This window comes from Phocoena phocoena, chromosome 10 (genome assembly GCF_963924675.1).
Source record: "Phocoena phocoena chromosome 10, mPhoPho1.1, whole genome shotgun sequence".
Lineage (NCBI taxonomy): Eukaryota > Metazoa > Chordata > Mammalia > Artiodactyla > Phocoenidae > Phocoena > Phocoena phocoena.
The window spans coordinates 37,857,662-37,876,277 of NC_089228.1; the positions used below are offsets into that span (position 1 = coordinate 37,857,662).

At 58.1% G+C, this 18,616-nt stretch overlaps 1 protein-coding gene across 4 annotated transcripts in view; it reads left to right on the forward strand.

Moving 5' to 3' along the window:
• The window catches only part of CACNA2D2 (calcium voltage-gated channel auxiliary subunit alpha2delta 2), a 136,991-nt gene extending 121,590 nt beyond the window's left edge, over positions 1-15,401 (forward strand). The window contains exons 9-39 of one of the 4 annotated variants that reach the window (XM_065886053.1): positions 436-486; positions 618-717; positions 820-978; positions 1,216-1,323; positions 1,421-1,499; positions 2,092-2,141; positions 2,337-2,426; positions 2,638-2,709; positions 2,915-2,989; positions 4,211-4,285; positions 4,365-4,436; positions 4,527-4,598; positions 4,706-4,767; positions 5,677-5,753; positions 6,944-6,964; positions 9,782-9,842; positions 11,888-11,985; positions 12,206-12,296; positions 12,404-12,466; positions 12,603-12,706; positions 12,994-13,092; positions 13,185-13,273; positions 13,460-13,507; positions 13,745-13,816; positions 13,920-14,072; positions 14,217-14,269; positions 14,389-14,444; positions 14,579-14,705; positions 14,862-14,971; positions 15,059-15,141; positions 15,261-15,401. In XM_065886053.1, the coding sequence (XP_065742125.1) occupies positions 436-486; positions 618-717; positions 820-978; positions 1,216-1,323; positions 1,421-1,499; positions 2,092-2,141; positions 2,337-2,426; positions 2,638-2,709; positions 2,915-2,989; positions 4,211-4,285; positions 4,365-4,436; positions 4,527-4,598; positions 4,706-4,767; positions 5,677-5,753; positions 6,944-6,964; positions 9,782-9,842; positions 11,888-11,985; positions 12,206-12,296; positions 12,404-12,466; positions 12,603-12,706; positions 12,994-13,092; positions 13,185-13,273; positions 13,460-13,507; positions 13,745-13,816; positions 13,920-14,072; positions 14,217-14,269; positions 14,389-14,444; positions 14,579-14,705; positions 14,862-14,971; positions 15,059-15,141; positions 15,261-15,401 (2,611 nt within the window). Of the gene's footprint in view, positions 1-435; positions 487-617; positions 718-819; positions 979-1,215; positions 1,324-1,420; positions 1,500-2,091; positions 2,142-2,336; positions 2,427-2,637; positions 2,710-2,914; positions 2,990-4,210; positions 4,286-4,364; positions 4,437-4,526; positions 4,599-4,705; positions 4,768-5,676; positions 5,754-6,943; positions 6,965-9,781; positions 9,843-11,887; positions 11,986-12,205; positions 12,297-12,403; positions 12,467-12,602; positions 12,707-12,993; positions 13,093-13,184; positions 13,274-13,456; positions 13,508-13,744; positions 13,817-13,919; positions 14,073-14,216; positions 14,270-14,388; positions 14,445-14,578; positions 14,706-14,861; positions 14,972-15,051; positions 15,142-15,260 lie in introns of all 4 variants that reach the window. The other 3 variants (XM_065886055.1, XM_065886057.1, XM_065886054.1) reach the window with 3 other exon arrangements.
• The last annotated feature ends 3,215 nt before the right edge of the window (positions 15,402-18,616 follow it).

Genomic DNA, 18,616 nt, shown 5'->3' on the forward strand with positions numbered 1-18,616 from the left:
GGCTGTTCACATGTTGGGGGACCAGGTCACTCATGCCATGGGCAAGGACTGTCTGCTTTATTAAATGCGGTGTCCTCAGTGCCTAGAACCCTGTCTGACCCATGCCATGGATGCTCAATAGAAACATGTTGAATTGGGCTTCCTTGATGGCGCAGTGGTTGAGAGTCCGCCTGCCGACGCAGGGGACACGGGTTCGTGCCCTGGTCCGGGAAGATCCCACATGCCGTGGAGCGGCTGGGCCCGTGAGCCATGGCCGCTGGGCCTGCGCGTCCAGAGCCTGTGCTCCGCAATGGGAGAGGCCACAGCAGTGAGAGGCCCACGTACCGAAAAAAAAAAAAAATTAAAGAAACATGTTGAATCAGTATGTGGGTGAAGGAAGGAAGAACCCACAAGGTCTCAGTGAGGCTGGCCCTAACTGAGGCTTCTCCTGGGCAGGTATATCCAGGGGGCCTCGTCGCCCAAGGACATGGTCATCATCGTGGATGTGTGAGTGAGCGATGCTGGCGGGTGGGGTGGGGGCGGGGCTAGGGACTAGAATATGCTGCTGGGGAACATGATGGGGAAGCAGCAGGAGAACACCTGAGGCCGAGCAGACGCCTCCGTGACCCACCCCCCAGGAGTGGCAGCGTGAGCGGGTTGACCCTGAAGCTGATGAAGACATCTGTCTGTGAGATGCTGGACACACTCTCCGATGATGACTATGTGAACGTTGCCTCCGTGAGTGGCAAGGGCAGTAGGCGGGCACTCCCTCCTGCCCCATGCAACCCCTGCATGCCCAGGCCAGCCTGAGGCCACTCACCACTCTCACTGTCCCTGCAGTTCAATGAAAAGGCACAGCCTGTGTCATGCTTCACACACCTGGTTCAGGCCAACGTGCGTAACAAGAAGGTGTTCAAGGAAGCTGTGCAGGGCATGGTGGCCAAGGGCACCACAGGCTACAAGGCCGGCTTTGAGTATGCCTTCGATCAGCTGCAGAATGTGAGCCCCCTGGGTGGGCGAACGGGTGGCCAGGGACAGGCAAGGGCCCAGGCTTGGTGACACCAGGGAAATCAAGATAGATGACCTTGTTAGTACCCAACAGGCAGGTTGGGCAGATAGCACTGTCAACTGTGGGGTACGGGAGCCAGAGGGCCAGGCCCATTCTGGGGAAGGAGACCCACCTGTGGACCAGGGAGGGGCTGAAAGCTGCCTGACCCCACACCTACTCCTGCCCAGTCCAACATCACTCGTGCCAACTGCAATAAGATGATCATGATGTTCACGGACGGTGGTGAGGACCGCGTACAGGACGTCTTTGAGAAGTACAATTGGCCCAACCGGACGGTGAGGCTCAGCCCAGGTGGGGGCTGCCCTGACCTGGCCCAGTACAGGGGAGGGCTGTCCTCTGGCGGCCACGGCAGTAACCTCAAGCCCCAAACAGGTGCGCGTGTTTACTTTCTCCGTGGGGCAGCACAACTACGACGTCACACCCCTGCAGTGGATGGCCTGCACCAACAAAGGTACCTTGTCCGGGTGTCACTGCCACAGGGCCTGCCTGCCGTGTTCTGCCAATCCATTGGGTTGGTTGTCCACGTGTCCTTCATATGTCCAGCTTTCCAGCTGCTTGTTCATCCAGTGTCTGTCTTTCTGTATATGTGACTGGTCATCTCTCTATGTGGCTAACTTGTCCATCTGACTCAGCCTCTTTCCACCTATCTGACTGTCCATTGTTCATCTGTCCCTAGCTTGTCTGCTCCTGCATCTGTTTTCTGGTCAATCCAACGCTCCATGCAATTGGGCCTGGCCTCCAGGTGGACTCTGAATGTCACTGCCATCCTAGAATGAGGGACTTCAGGCCTCAGGCTCCTCCTTTCATCCCAGTTCTGCTTCCTTAAACCCCTACACTCACAGCCCCTTCCATGTCATTGGTCCCATTCACAGGGTAATGGCAGGGAGCACTAAAGGAACATGAGTTCAGAGAAAATGACACCGAAAAGAGAGGGAACCTAAGAGACCAGTCAGGGCTGCAGACACACCCCAGGGTACAGGGCCTCCTGTGCCATGGATCCCAAGCAGCACCCAGGCCCACCTCTGCCTCCCCTTCCCTCACAGGTTACTATTTTGAGATCCCTTCCATCGGTGCCATTCGCATCAACACGCAGGTGAGACTGTGGGGGCGCCCCTCCCCCTCCTCCCAGCCCCTTGTCTTTGCTTCGCGGGGTCGTGGGAACCATGGGCTGCTGTGTGATGAGAGCGCCCCCTGGTGGCTAATTGACATATGGGGAGGCAGGACAGGGAAGATACAGTGGGAGGGGCAGACTCATGACGCCCCACCCCTGCCCCCACCACCTCCCCAGGAATATCTAGATGTATTGGGCAGGCCCATGGTGCTGGCGGGCAAGGAGGCCAAGCAGGTTCAATGGACCAACGTGTACGAGGATGCACTGGTAAGGCCTCGGGGCAAGGAAGGGGTGGGGCTGGTGACCTTCCCCCCAGGATGTGCCCACAGGGTCAGGTCCCATGAGGGCCCCCCTTATGGTGGTAAACCAAACAGAGGAGAAAGAGAGGTGGCCTGTCCCCACACCCCTGCTCTGAACACTCAGGGTGGGGGCATGGCTGGCCACAGGAGTCTGACCCATCCTCCTCCTCTCCCTTCAGGGGCTGGGGTTGGTGGTGACAGGGACCCTCCCTGTTTTCAACCTGACGCAGGATGGCCCTGGGGAAAAGAAGGTGAGGTTCCCCACTGGGGAAGGGCTAGTCATGCCTGGGTCTCGAGAGCTGTGCATGCCCAAAACAGGTCTGGGATGGAGCGCGGATAGGCAGGCCTCTCAACTGGACAGGGGCAGCAGCTTGAGGCCATGGGCATGGGCAGTTGGGCACGGTGGCTCCCCCCATGGAATTGAGCCTGTTGCAGACCCCCTGCCTCTGCTCCCAGAACCAGCTGATCCTGGGCGTGATGGGCATTGACGTGGCTTTGAATGACATCAAGAGGCTGACTCCCAACTACACGGTGAGTGTCTACCTGCCCATCTCCCTGTTCCGCCTCTCCTGTGGACACAATCCAGGCTCAGCAGAGGCTGATGGGGATTCCCACACCTCTGTGGAGTTCTCTGAGTTCAGGCGGTCAGGGAAGGCTTCCAGAGGAGGTGATCTTGGGCCTAGAACTGGGATCAGCAAACTTCTGTAAAGGGCCAGATTATAAATATTTTAGTCTCTGCCAGCCTAAATACTCATACTCAATTCTACTGCATTGAGGAAACAGCCAGAGACAAAACATAAATAAATGGGCATGGCTATGTTCCAATACAATTTTGTTTGTAGATACTAAAATTTGGATTTCGAATAATTTTCACAAGTCATGAAATAGAAATCCCTCTTTTTCAATCATTTAAAAATGTAAAAACCATTCTTATCTCACAGCAGTACAGTAACCAGCAGCGGGTCAGATGTGGTCCATGGGCCCTAGTTTGTCGACCCCTGGTCCGTCACATAGGCAGGAGTGTCCTGGGTAGAAAGGAGGTGAAGGCGTACCTTGGAGGCAAAGGGAACTCTCTGGGCAAAGGCCTGAAGGTGAAAAACAGAATCATAAGCCAGGGAAGGGGCCAGATCAGTGTGGCTGACCCAGGGCCTATGGCAAAGAGTTTGGGACTTGGTTGTGAAAAGGTTGGGAGATGTGTGTCAGCATGCTTAAACCTGAGCCACATGAAGGCCCCAAGTCTTTGGCCTCCATCTGCAGTGAGAAAACTGCCTCAGAGAGGTATGGGGTGAGTCCAGAGTCCTGCTTTTCTTTCCCTTACACTTGGAAGGGACACCCCAGGTAGTCCAAGGGTACACTCGTCCCCCTGCGGTCCACCAAGATGGGGACCAAGAAGAGGCCGTAGTGGGGAGAGGAGGGGAGGGCAACAGCAGCCTTGTGGGGCCAGCGGAGGTGGAGAGGTTCCGCTGACTGATAGCGCCATGAGAACCCGGGGGAGGGGCTGAGAAGGCCAAATCACATTAAGGTCCCACAGAGCTGGCCAGCATGGGCCAGGGCTAGTGCATGAGGGGCACCAGCCTGCTGGACTTGGCTTGAGAGGTAGGCTTGGGGCCGAGCGGCATGTTGGGGTCCCTGACCCAGGAAGGCAGATGGCACCCCCCAGCAGCGTGGGAGGCAGGATGAGAAAGAGCTCTGGAGCCCAGGAAATCCCCGCCCAACCCTCCAGGCCCTAAGCCCCTCTACCTATACCCCCAGCTTGGAGCCAACGGCTACGTGTTTGCCATTGACCTGAATGGCTACGTGTTGCTGCACCCCAGCCTCAAGCCCCAGGTGAGCCAGATGGGTGGCCTGCAGATGGGGGGTAAACCCTGTGAGAGAAGGTCCTGACTTCCTGCCCTGCCTCCCCTAGACCACCAACTTCCGGGAGCCTGTGACCCTGGACTTCCTGGATGCAGAGCTGGAGGATGAGAACAAGGAGGAGGTAAGGAGAAGAAGAGGAGGAGGGATGGGGGCGGGCATCCAGAGCAGAGAAGGGTAGGGGCCCCACCCTTCACGTCTCTGACCCTTCCAGATCCGTCGGAGCATGATCGATGGCAACAAGGGCCACAAACAGATCAGAACGCTGGTCAAGTCCTTGGATGAGGTGAGAAGGGGACAGAAGGGGGACAGAAGGTCAGGGTGGACACCCTCCTACCCCCCACTCCACCCCAGCCTGCTACCCCAAGCACCTGACCCAGCCTCTTCTCCCAGAGGTACATAGACGAGGTGATGCGGAACTACACCTGGGTGCCTATAAGGAGCACCAACTACAGGTGAGTGGAGCCAGGCTGGGCAGGCAGGGAGGGGCAGGGCAGCCCCAGAGCCCTAGCTGCCCCTCCGTCCCCCACCCCCGTGTGCCAGTTCTCAGTGGCTGTGACCACGATCCCAGTGGGGCCCCAGCAGCCAGGGCTGCTTACTTCTCACTCCTGGGTGCTCAGTCCCAAGGGTCCCTCGCTGGCCCTTCATGAACAAGCAGCATCTCCTGGGAGCGCACAGTGGAGACATGACAGTGCATCTGATGCCTCCCCATTCCCCACCACCCTCTCTACATCCCTCCCGCCTTGGATTGTATCCCTGGATGTGTGCATGCAGGATGTCATCCTCAGCACGTTCACTGGCCTGCTCTCAGCAGTTGTCGCAGCCTCAGAGAGTGTACTGACTGTCTTCTGCGTGCCCCCAGAGCTGGTCTCCTTCACACTCCAGCACCAGCCCATGACTGCCCCTCACTGTGATAGTGCCAGCCCTGCTTTTAGCTGGCTCTCACATGGCCTGAGTCTCTGGGGACTAAGGACCCCGCTCTCATGGCAACACCCCCACCCCCATCCCCACAGCCTAGCTCACTGACAGTATTCTGCCCCTGTGAGTCTGCTGCTGGCCAGTTGGAGGAGACTGGCTGGGCAGGTGGTGTGCTGGGGGAGGCCGCTGGGGCGAGGGGTGGGATGGGGAATTGCTTTGGGCTGGGAGTTCTGAGGCCTCCAGGAGAGTTTGGGAAGTGGAGGGCCCAGGCCCCTAGGCCCTGAATCTCTCACAGCTAACCAGGGAGAGGTGTCCCTGGTGGTCGGGGGAGGGGATGCCACAGCCTGGGCCTCTCACCCAGCTCCAAAGCCGTGGGGAGGAGGGTGCCAATGGGGCCCGCCTCTCTCCAGCAGTGACCTGTGCTCCTCCCATCCCCTCCTCCCCAGCCTAGGGCTAGTGCTCCCGCCCTACAGCACCTTCTACCTCCAAGCCAACCTCAGTGACCAGATCCTGCAGGTCAAGTGTAAGTGGCCCGGCCCCTGCCTGCGCCCTGCACCCCCGCCTTTGCCCCGCACCCTGGCTGGCCCCAGGCAGCATAGCCAGCCGCTTGCGGCCAGGCGGCCCCTCCTGCCCAATCTGCCCGCCCCCCAGGCGCCCGCAGGCTGGGACACCAGCCATCGGAAAGTCTGTGGAACTCTGCATGCTTGCCTTTTCTCAGATTTGGTTCCAGACCATTCTCTCATGGTTTCCATTGAGGTTCTGTTTTTGGTTTCTCCTCCTCCGTGTCTTCCCTCCTTAGCCTGCCTCCCCCACACACGCCTGGGGGCTGAGTTCTTGGAAGACACCCCCTCCTCTCATCCCTCCTGCCCCCTGCTCCCTGCGCAGCGCTCTCCCGCTGTGGCACCACCCCCAGGTCTCTCTCCACCCTGCCCCCTCTTCTGTCCCCCCTCGCTCATCCTCCCTTATTTTCCTCCTCACCTCTTCTCTCACCTTCTGCCTCCATCGCCTTCCTGCTCCCTCACTCTCTCCCTTTGCCCTTCCTCCTTCCCTCCCGCTCCCTCTCGCCCTCCTGCCTCCTCCTTTCCCCTCCCTGCACCCGCACCTTCTCTCCCTCCCTCTTCCTTCTGCTCACTCCCTCCATTTCTCTCTCCCACATCCCCTCCCTCCCACTCCCCATTCAGTCTCTCCCCCTCTCTTCTCCTTTCACACTCTCCTCCCTCCATCTTCTCTCCTACCCCTTCCCCTCCTTTGCTCCCTTCCTCGGGCCTTCATCCCTGCCTCCCCCACCCTCCCTGTCTCTTGCCCTTCCTCCTTCCTTCCCTCCCTCTCCTGCTCCTCTGCCTGTGGCTCATCCCTGCATGTCCTGCTCACCTTGGGCCTCCCCCAGAGGCCTCTGGAGCCCGTGGCCCCGCCTGCCCACCGCCCGAGGTCACTGGGAGGGAGGCTGGGGCTCCGGCCCCACCGGGCGCCCCCCACCTGCCTGGCTGACTGGGGCTCATCTCCTTTGAGTTTTCTCGCTCTCTCTTTCTCTCTCATGTCGTTTTTTGCAAGAAGTTTCCTTTCGGTATGATGATGAGACACAATATTTTCATTCAAACAGCCATTGAATAAAATATTGTTTGTGCCCCTCCCCTTCCCCTCCCCCTTTTCGTTTGTTTTTGTGTTTGTGTTGTTTTTGTTTTCCTCGCTTTCTCTCTTGGTGGACTGTCCCAGTGCCAATCAGCAAACTGAAGGGCAAGTATATTCAGAACCAGTGCACCCTCCTCTCCCCATCCCACCCCCTGCCCTCACGCCCCTGCTTGCCCCCCTCCCTGCCCAGGACCAGCCAAACCCCTGCTCTCCAGGGCTCCCCCCCCAGCATCCCCTGGGCTCCTCTAGTTCTTGCCTTTCCTCTGATCCCTAAACCTCTATTAGAGCCAGCAGCCCTTTCCCCCGGCCCTGCCTGCAGGGTGGTCTCTGGCGTGTTCTGAGAGCTCAGGCCCTCTCCTCATCCTCCTGGCTCCCTCTGGGCAGGCCTCTGCCCCCCACCCCACCTTCTCTGTCCCTCCAAGACAACTCAACAGTGGGGACAGGGCTAGATGCCTCTCTACCACCTCCCACCCACTAGGGCAAGGGGCCTGAGATGTAGGGGGTAGATCAGTCCTCAAAGGGGCTTATGTGAGGCTTCCTCAGGGATATTCTCCCTTCTCAGATCTCTCCAGTTTCTCTCCACAAGCTGGCGGCCCTCCCAAGGGGAGACAGAAGGCTTTGGAAGCCCCACAACCTGACCCTGGGGCCCAGGGGCAGGATAGGGCAGCAGCCGGGCCACCAGGAGAGCAAGGCAGACCCAACGCTGGCCTAGGTGCTGAAACCCCTGTCCCCTGCCACCCCTGCTACTCCTGGTGACTTTGTAAAGGCCCACTGGCCCAGCCCTGCCCTGGGGTGCTGGCTGCTCCTGGGAAGAGTGGTCAGGTATGGAAGGTGTTCCCCTGGGAAATAAAGGCAGACTCAGGGCCCCTGGGCCTGGCTGGGAACAGAAGGGGATCTTTCTGGACCCCAAGGGCCAGCAAAGGAGCTTAGAGGGAATCAGGCTGGGGGTGAAGAAGATTCTGGCACTCAGAGGTACTTAAGCCAGAGACTTCGGGAAAAGGTAGGCAGTGAACTCACAGGCCCTGGCAAAGAACAAGAGTGAGAGAGGACAGCACACAAGGGTCTCTGCCGCTGGTGTACAGAGAGGCCCCCCCACGGAACACCGAGGCAGATGGGCCATGGAGAGCCATGGGGAGATGTCCTGTCCCCAGTCCGCATGGGGAAGTAGGGCCTCCCTAAGAAGCCCTAGTGGCCCTGTCCAGCCTAGTCCAGCAAAGGGGATCCAGCTGCCCCCACTGGCCTGGGTGGAGGTGGAGGACGTGCCCTACTCCCACTAGCTTGAGTTGTCTTGTCTCCCCCTCCTACATCCCTCCCAGTGACCCCAGAAATGCAGGGCCCTGATAACAATGACAACCATAGCATAGTCTCCCTTCCTCTCCCCCCACCTCTTTTTCTTTCTCCTCTTCTTCCTCTCCCCACCCCAACCCTTCCCTGTTGGCTTGTGTCCAAACCCTGCCTCACAGTCCTATCAGAAAGCAACAGTCCAACCAGTGACTGCCCAGCTCCTCCAGGCACCCAAAGTCCCCCTCCCCAGAATCTTGCAGTGCACTGTGGGAGTATTTTGGAACAGGGAAGACCCCTCTTCTGCAAAAATAAAGCACTGGGACTTCCCTGGCAGTCCAGTGGTTAAGATGCCAGGCTTCCAATGAAGGGGGGGCGTGGGTTCGAACCCTGGTCGGGGAACTAAGACCCCACATGCCGCGTGGCAAAAAAAAAACAAAAAAAAAGAGGTTGGAATCTGGGTGAAAGGATAGGGAGGTGCATTGCCCAGAGTAAGAGAACAGAGGGACACCTCCCAGACTCAGACCAGCAAGGTGGCCAGCCCAGCTGGGCAGGGAGAGGCCCCAGAGGAGCCCTAGTAGCCACATCCCCAGATTCACTCACAGACCCACACAGGGACCTTTGCACACATGCACACATGCTTACACACTCATGCATACACACACGTGCTCTCACATGCACATACACGCTCATACATATGTGCTCACTCTCACACACGTACAGGCCCAGTCGGTGGATCCCTCAACAGCACCCCATGCCTTCTCTGGAGCCCCCAGCTTCTCCCTTGCTGCTCTGAGCCCAGACAGGTCCTCGGAAGGATAGATCAGACACAGGCCTTCTGGATAGACCAGAACCTGCCCTCATGCCCCCGGCCCAAGAGGGTGTTAATGTTTGAGCAGCGCTTCTGTGCCCTCCCAGCTCCCGGACTCTCCTCTCACAGTGTGGGAACATTCAGGGATCTCCCCTCACCCAGCCTCCTACCCCAGGGAAGACCACTGGACCCCCACAATGCACTGCAGCCCACCCCCAGCTGCCCACACTGTCTCTGGTTGGACTGTCTGTGCCCATGAGGAACCCCCTCGGTTTGGCCATGTTGATGCCTGACACAGAATAAAAGCAAGACCTACCAAAATGCAAACAGCTACAGCAAAGAGAGATAAAACTCCGCAGCCAAAAGCCAGTTCCATTCCTCAGAGTCTCTTTGGAGGAAGGAAGCTCAGCATGCGGTTTTTTCCATTATGGATGTGATAAGAGCGAGACTGGTGCCTCCCCCAGACCATGCATATATATAGCAGTGTGTGTATATATATGTGTGTGTGTATGTCCGTGTATATGTGCTATACAGCCGTATGGAAGCATATACAGCCACGCCAAGGGACTCACTGCCGACAGAGGACCAGGCCTGGGCAACATATTGGCTATAACTGCCCTCCTCCTGCGATGCTGTAGTCTCCACAGGCCCTCCCCGCCCGCCCCTTCTCTCTGGCTCGAACTTGAACATGGAAGTGGCGGGTTTCCTCTTTGCTGGTGTCTCCCTCCCTCAAGCCACCCTCTTCCCTGTCCCTCCAGCCCCGTCAGCTCTGAACCCCTGGCCTCCGGCCTCCCCAGCCCCCGCCGGATAACCCCCCGTTTCTGTTGCAGATTTTGAGTTCCTGCTCCCCAGCAGCTTTGAGTCTGAAGGACATGTTTTCATTGCTCCCAGGTAGCTTGCGTGTGGCCTTGCTGAGGTGTCCTCCCCCAACCCGACCTCCCTGGGCCCACCTCCTGCACTGCTGCCTGGAGCTATGTGTCTGTGTCCTGTGCAGTGTCACCCTGCCATGCACAGCCCTGTATGTGTGGCCGTGTGCATACCTGGGCCATGTAGGCACACCAGGCACCAGTGCCCATAGCTTCAGCTCCCACCAGGCCTCGGACGGGAGGGCTCTGGACTCTCTGTTGACCTTCCCTGCCCTCCCAGGCCACCAGGGAGGAGCCCTTTCTGCCCTGCGCCGGCTGTCCGCAGCACGCCCCTCACTGGGCAGCTGCTGCTCTGGTTTGTGGTGCCCTCCCCACCCCACCCCCACCCCACACCTGTCCTTGTCCTGTGTCAGTCAGTGTTTGTGTGGGTGTGGTGACCGAGCCAGCCAGAGCCCCTGTCGGCAGTGCCCCATCTAGGTGTGGTGGCTCACTGAGGACGGGAGGAGGATGAGGGGATGGGGACTATGAAGAGCTCTCTGGAAAGTAAGGGATCAGGGCCCAGCACAGGCCTGGGCCTGGACCATCCTTGGCATGCACCCTCGTGTGCACACCCTCTGTCTGTTGGCCCACATCTGAGGAGGCCAGCAGCCCTGTGGCCTGGGCTTTGCATGAGGGCAGGTGGGTACAACTGACAGAGATCCATGGGCACTCTCAGGTACCACACGGGGGCTCTGGACACTCCTAACCTCCATGTGTGTGCACGTGCGTGCATGCACCCACAAAGTTCGCTGTGACTCTCTGTAGATGTGTGTTTGTATTTGTGAGTCATCATGTACATTTGTAAGAGTCCAAGTGTAAATGTAGGGTGGCCGTGTGCATTGGTGACTGTGGGAATGTATGGAAAGGCCTGTGTGGCCCACAGGACCCTGAGGGAGCTCTGAGGGCAGGGACCATGTTTGTTTTTGTCACCTCTGTATCTTTGGCACAGGAGAGCTCAATAAATATGTGTTGGGTGAGTGTAAATGTACATACTATGTGAGGGGGAGGGACTGCAGGTGACTTGTATCCCAGGTTCAGCTGTATGGGTGTCACTCTAAGTGTATCAGGTGTGTTCTCCCCCATACAGAAGTGCAGGCTGTGTACTGCACAAAGGCCCTGGGAGCAAGTGGGGACTGAGATTCAGTCCCAGGTGCCCTCATCAAGCTTTGGGCCCTAGCACAGCCTCGGGAAGAAGAGCATTTAAAAATTTCCCACAAAGTTGCTGCCATGCAGGCCAGTGAGGAGGTCTCTGGTGGCAGGGGTATGGATGAGGGATTAGGCAGGAAAGATAGCTCCATGTACCAGGGTAGAAGGACTGCTTGCCGAGACTTCCTGGGGAGCAGAACCCCAAGCAGATCTCCCTGCTCCCTTCAGCCCCTACGTTCTCTGGACCCACATTCTGAGCCCAGAGAGGACCTTGAGGAGGTGAGGGATTTGGCCTGTCCATCTCTGGGGGAAGAGCACTCTGGGCAGAGGGAACAGCCAATCCAAGGAGCCACGTGTTCCCACTGACTTGGTGACACCCTCTGTGGTATGATGAAAAACACTAAGGCTCAGGGATCTTGAGTGAGTTGCCCAAAGGTACACAGCCAGGAAGCAGCAGGATGAGGTCTCAGACCAACTAAGCCAGTGTCAGGACTCCACCCACTGTGCCCACGGAACGCTATGGCACACAGTTGGATGAGCCAGCCATGAGGCATTTCCTGGGGCCTCCCAGGTGCACCGTCTAGCTCCAGCTACACAGGAGAGGTGGGAGGCTCTGCAGGGCCATGTCCAGAAGGGAGAACCTGCTTGGGTGGAGGAAGCAGACCCTCATTCTCTGCTTCTTGCACTTAAGCATGTCAGTTCTGCCCCTGTCCAGACCTGGTTACCTGCTGGGCGTATAGTCACTGCAGCCTGTAAGAATACACATGCCCCTCCCGGAGGCCTGGGCTTCTCAGCGAATGGCCAGGCAGGCCTGTTGGGAAGCCTCAACCCTATTGCCCTGTGCATCCCCCCAAGCCCACTCTTCTTGCCCCTCCCCACCCCCAGAGAGTATTGCAAGGAACTGAATGCCTCAGACAACAACACTGAGTTCCTGAAGAACTTCATTGAGCTCATGGAGAAAGTGACTCCAGACTCCAAGCAGTGTGAGTGACTGGTGGGGCAGCGGGGTCTGGGCAGTGCCAGACGGCAAGGGGGCAGCCCAGAGGAACCCAGAGACTGGGCAGGTGTGGAAACATGGAGGCCCAAACCAAGGGCAGGTCCTGGGCCAGGTCATGGGGAAGGTTCGGAGCCTTGGGGGTAGTGGGGAGAGTGGGCAGGGATTCACAAGAAGATCCTCCCTCCACCCCAACCCTCCTGTTCCAGGCAACAACTTCCTTCTGCACAACCTGATCTTGGACACGGGCATCACACAGCAGCTGGTGGAGCGCGTGTGGCGGGACCAGGATCTCAACACGTAGGCACCACCCAGCCTGTGGGGGCAGGAGGCTGGGATGGGCCCAGAGGCGCTGACCGTGCCCTGCAGAAAGTAGGTCTGTGACCTCACCTCCCTGCTGCCCCCAGGTACAGCCTTCTGGCCGTGTTCGCCGCCACTGATGGTGGCATCACTCGCGTATTCCCCAACAAGTAAGTGACCTGCCCCACTATCCGACACCCTGCCCCTGCTGGGACCCCGCCTGTCCCGCTGCCCAGAGGCCTTCTTGCATCTGCTGAGACCACTGCCCCCACCAGCCAGCCCTCCACCAACCTCTTGTGTGACCAGGGCAGCTGAGGACTGGACAGAGACCCCTGAGCCCTTCAATGCCAGCTTCTACCGCCGCAGCCTGGATAACCATGGCTATGTCTTCAAGCCCCCACAACAGGATGGTGAGTGTCCTCCCAGGCGCACAGCAGCAGGTGGGAAGCTGAGGCTTCTCTGTCTGTTCAGCCAGGGCGAGGCTCTGCTCTTTGAGGTCCCTCTCAAATTCGAGGCTGGCTGGCTGAGATGGGGCAGATAAAGAGAGGGCTAGGCTGTGCCAAATGCTATGCTGGGTGCCCGGTGCTTAGGCTGAGGTCAGCCTTGCCTTGGGTTCCTGGGCTCACAGGGCCCAGCACAGAGTGGTCATGTGGCTGCCAGCCCCTACTCCTGACCACCCCACCTCACCCACCCCCAGCCCGGTTAAGGCCGCTGGAGCTGGAGAATGATACGGTGGGCATCCTCGTCAGCACGGCTGTGGAGCTCAGCCTAGGTGGACGCACACTGAGGCCAGCAGGTGAATACCCAGGGCGGAGGTATGGAAAGAGAAAATGGGCAGTGTGCTGCCCAGGTAGGTGGGCATTGATGGCCCCTTGCTCTCCCCCACAGTGGTAGGCGTTAAGCTGGACCTAGAGGCCTGGGCTGAGAAGTTCAAGGTGCTAGCCAGCAACCGTACCCACCAGGACCAGCCTCAGAAGGTATCTGGTCAGGGATGAGGGCAGTAAGCCCAGAAGCACCCATTCTGAAGTCCCCAGGAACCCCTACCAGTCCTCCCACTCAGAGTGGCTCTGGTGCCTCTGGGGAGGCAGGGTCCCCGATGTATAAAGGGTGATGGGAGGAGGAAAACTGGTGGGCACTTACGGTCCTTGCTCTCTGCCCAGCAGTGCGGCCCCAACAGCCACTGTGAGATGGACTGCGAGGTTAACAACGAGGTGCGTGTGCCCTGAACCCTAGCTTACCCCACTCCTGGACACCTGAGTCCCAAATGCAGCTCCTAGCCCATCCCATCCCTTAGCCAGTGGGTCTCAACATCCCACCCTGACTTCACAGCTTTACCAGAACTGGGGGAATGGTGCCCCCTCCACTCAGCTACTGGACTGCCAGGGTCTGTGGAGGAAAGGCTGGGCTGGAGCCCCTCCCCATCTTCCTCCCCCTTTCCCACCTCTCAGGACCTGCTCTGTGTTCTCATTGATGATGGGGGATTCCTGGTGCTGTCAAACCAGAACCATCAGTGGGACCAGGTGAGGGTCAGGAAGAGGGTGGAAGGAGAGGGTCCGGGTTTGAGCCTTCTGGGGATATGGCACTGCCAGCCCTGTGACTACCACTGCCTCCCGGCATCCCCAGGTGGGCAGATTCTTCAGTGAGGTGGATGCCAACCTGATGCTGGCACTCTACAATAACTCCTTCTACACCCGCAAGGAGTCCTACGACTATCAGGCAGCCTGTGCCCCCCTGCCCCCGGGCAACCTGGGTGCCGCACCCCGGGGCATCTTTGTGGTGAGCCCCAGCAATGCCTGGCCTGCATATGGGGGGGACTGGGAGACCTGCCCACAGATGACCCCCCTACCTCTAACGAGAAAGCTGGGGGTGAACCAGGTCCAGGGGCAGCAGTGGCAGCCCATGCCACTCTCTCCACTGCAGCCCACCATTGCAGACTTCCTTAACCTAGCCTGGTGGACCTCTGCTGCGGCCTGGTGAGTCCCCAGGGGAAATGGGAGCGGGAGGGTGCTCCCTGGGCAGGAGGGCTGGAAAGAAATGGGGCACGGTACTGGCCTCTGCTGACCACTCCCACTCGGTGACCCATGCCCTGCAGGTCTTTGTTCCAGCAACTTCTCTATGGTCTCATCTACCACAGCTGGTTCCAGGCAGGTAGGTAGGGCTTTGGAGGTCCCTCCTCAAAGCCCCTCCCCAATCTGAGACCTACTCCAAAGGGAGGGCAGGGCTTACGGCTGAGCGAGGCTCAGGGTGTAGGGGTGCAGCTGAGGGGCTCTGGACCCTCGCAGACCCCGCGGAGGCCGAGGGGAACCCCGAGGTGCACGAGAGCAGCTGCGTCATGAAACAGACCCAGTACTACTTCGGTTCGGTGAACGCCTCCTACAACGCCATCATCGACTGCGGAAACTGCTCCAGGTGCGCGCGCGCAGCTGGCCAGAGGGGCGGGGCCGGGCCGGGGCCGGGCCGGGGCCGGGCCGGGCCGGGCCGGGGCTGCAGCGGGGAAGGGAGGGGAGGGGAGGGGCGGCGGGGTGGGGCGAACCTCAGCGCCCCGCCTTTCTGTGCTGCCTCCAGGCTCTTCCACGCGCAGAGACTCACCCACACCAACCTTCTCTTCGTGGTGGCAGAGAAGCCGCTGTGCAGCCAGTGTGAGGCCGGCCGGCTGCTGCAGAAGGAGACACACTGTATCCTTCCCGCGTTGCTCCCCGGCCCCGCCCGCCCAGCGCGTTCCCTCTGTGCCGCCGCCCCCTTGACTCCCCACCCATGCCCAGCGGACGGCCCGGAGCAGTGTGAACTGGTGCAGAGACCCCGATACCGGAGAGGCCCACACATCTGCTTCGACTACAACGCCACGGTGAGGAGGGGGGCGGCGGCCTTGACCTGCAGCTCCCCTGCCCCAGGGCTAGTGCGGCCCTGCGCACCCCCTGCCCGCCCAGCCCGGGCAGACCGGCTGCTCCTTGTCTCTTTCCACAGGAAGATACCTCAGACTGCGGCCGCGGAGCCTCTTTCCCACCGTCGTTGGGCGTCTTGGTGTCCCTGCAGCTGCTGCTCCTCCTGAGCCTGCCTCCCCGGCCGCAGCCTCAAGTCCACGCCCACCCTTCTCGCCGCCTCTGAGTGCCCCCTCCCCCCACCAGGCCTCCCCGCCGCTCCCCTGCTCCCTCGCCCCACACTTCCCACCTTAGAGCCTCGCCCCCCTCCCTCACTGAAGGACCTGAGTGCGTCTGGCCCCGAGAATCTGCGCCTTGGAGTGGCGGGGGGGGGGCGGTCCCGAAGGAAGGCGCCGCAGGTCTTTGGCCCCCAAGCCATGTCTGGCTGCTGAACTGTCAGAGTGTCCCCAGACCCCTCATTCCCACTGGACTCACCCACCCCGGAGGGCTGGGCCAGGGAGGCCACAGTACTGGTGCCAAACCAGACCTCCACTGCCCGCCCTGCCCCGAGGCTCCCTTTGTGTGGAAGACCTAGGTCTTGCCCCAGCTGGACTCCTCTAACCTGGCCCTTCTGCTACACCCAGGGCTAAATCTGGGAATAATGGAGGAAATTGAGATGGGCAGTTTGAGGCCTGTGCATCCCAGCTTAAGTCCTGGCAGGAGAGAGGTCCTGGGGCAGCCCCCAATGAGCTCCTGCCTCTCTCAGGCCTACAGCCACCTGTCCCTCCCCAAGCCCGGCAGGTGGCAGGACAGTGACAGTGACACCGGCTAAGACTCAACCCCATACACATCTGGAGCCCTGAGGGCAGAAACTGGACTCCGACATACCCAGGAGGGCACACACACAAACAGATGTGCACAGACACACACACCCTGGGGTGGGGTGAGGGTGGGGGCTCACAAAGCCTTATACGGGGTGAGGGGTTGGTAGGAGGTTGGCATGTGCACACTCCATCTCCTGCTCACCATCCGCCTCTTATGTGACCTGTAACCCAGCTGGTCCCCCATCTCTAAAGCTGAATGTCAAACAGTGCCAAATTCTGGGGCAAAGGGTGAAGACCCCTCTGTCCTGACCTAGCCGCCAGTGTCCCCTTATTGCCCCTGACCCTGCCAGGTGCTCACTGTAACCATTTCTCACTAGTGTCAGGCCCCCAGTGGGACCACATGCCACTGCCTGCACCCCTCAGCAGAGGAACTCTCACCAGGCATCACCCTTTGCCTTAGCGGGGGTGACTTGATTACTCCTAGCTGGGTCATCCCACCCCCAATCTGCCCCTTATACACTCAGGCCTGTCTCTTTCCCACTCACACACTCCCTGGCCAAACTGCTCCTCCCTGCTGAACACACACTTGCACATACATATACACACTCTGTGCACATACACAGGCTGGGCCTAGGAACATCTCTTCACACCATTCATTCTGGTCATTTCTTGCAAAGGCATCCCAGCCTGGGGGCCATTGGGGGACTGAGGGCAGGGGGATATGGCCATAGGGCTCAGATGGACTGGGAGGAGGGGGGGAGGGTGATACATTAATTAATGGCTCCGTTAATTAATGTCACGTTGCTTGTCGCTCAGTGTGTGTGTGTGGTCCATGCCCACTGCTGGTGCCAGGGTGGGCACCCATGCTGTACACCCAGCCTAGATGCCAGCCATGTCTTGCAGGGGCGTGTGTGTAACTGTAGTGTAGTCAGGTGCTCAATGGAGAATATAAAAATAAAGAAAGAAACATATACAGATAAATTAATATATATTTTAAGTTTAAAAAACAGAAAAGCAGACAAAGCAATCCCCATCAGATAGTTGTCAAACCCCCAGCTGGGTCTGATCCTTCTCATCACCCACCCGACCTGGCTGTCCCCTCACCTCGGGCTTGGGGGATCTGTGGGGGACTGGGGGGCCATTTCCTTTTATCTGCCCTTTTTTTTTGGTTGTTCTATTTTGTACAGACAAGTCAGAAAAACAACAGCGACAAAAAAGTCAAGAAACTTTGTAAAATATTGTGTGTGTGATTCCTTGTAAAATATTTTCAAATGGTTTATTACAAAAGATCAGTTATTAAATAATGTTCATATTTTCACTTCAAATGGTTCCCATACACTGTCTCTGCCCTGGAGTGAGGACTGGGTGGCTTGAAGACAGGTGGCCATGACCTCAGAGCCCCACTTACCACTTAATTGGGAGTGAAGGCCATAGCAATCCAGGTCTCTGGTGGGTGGAGGGCATGACGCTTCCCAGGCCTCCTAAGTGCTAGATCCTTGACATCCTTTGTCTTGTATAATCTTCTCAAAAGCCTCCAGGAAAAACTGTCTTTAAAAAAAAAAAAGTCTCCCAGAGGCTCAAGGCCAAGACTGTGGAGGAAAGAAGATGGAGATGAGATGCAGGCTTCTAGCCAATAGGATCAGACTACCAGGGCCTACGCAGGTCCTCCAGGTGGAGCAAAGAGTGAATACCTGGCCCAAGTCCATGACTTCGTGCTTGAGGGCCAGTGCTGCTGTCCAGAGGAGGCCAAGGTCTGGCCCACCCACAAGCATGATGGTTGCTCCTTCCCAGCCCAGAGGAGGCCTGGTGCTGTCAGTGGCCACTGCTGCTCACGCTGGAACACAGCTCTGAGTCCATTTCAGCAAATCTCGGGCCTCCCTCTGGCAAGCCCTACACCCTTGTTCATTTTAATCCCAACTCTCTTAATAGTCAATCCTATTCTGTGTGACCTTCGAGTTTCTTTTCAACGGGAAAGACTTATAACCACCAGTGCAGAGATTTCCCAGTACTACTGACACTTGCTCTCTTACAGTACACACTCCACACTATGTACTCACCCTGTGCTGAGTACTCACCACACATTAGAGTTGGATATTAGTTTATCTCCATACCGCAGATGAGCAAATTGAGACTTAGGAGAAATCCTTTCTCCCAGATGCAAGAAACCAGCAAAGGTTTTGGAAATGAGGTGGCCTGTGGCTTGGGGACCTTGGACGCTAAATAAATAAAAGAGGGCATTCCAGGTCTTAGTGAAGACACCTTTCCTCACCCTCTGCAAGGGTTGGCCACAGAGCAAAGCCTAACTAGCAACCCCTGAGGCAGCTCCCATGCTCCGCAACAGCCCCAGAGGTCCTGGGGTAGACCTGCCATGTAAAATACAGAACATCCAATCAAATTTGGAATTTCAGATAATCAATGAATATTCTTCAGTATGTTCCCAACATTGCATGAGACATAACTATGCTAAAAATTGAAGACATGCTTATACTGAAAAAATTATTCATTGTTTAACTGAAATGCTAATTGAGCGCCCTGTATTTTGATTTGCTATGTCTGGCAACCCTACCCTGAGGTGGCATGCAGCAGGAACCCAGAGCCCAAAGGTAAAGGAAAGCAACACCTTTTGTGATCTGGAAGG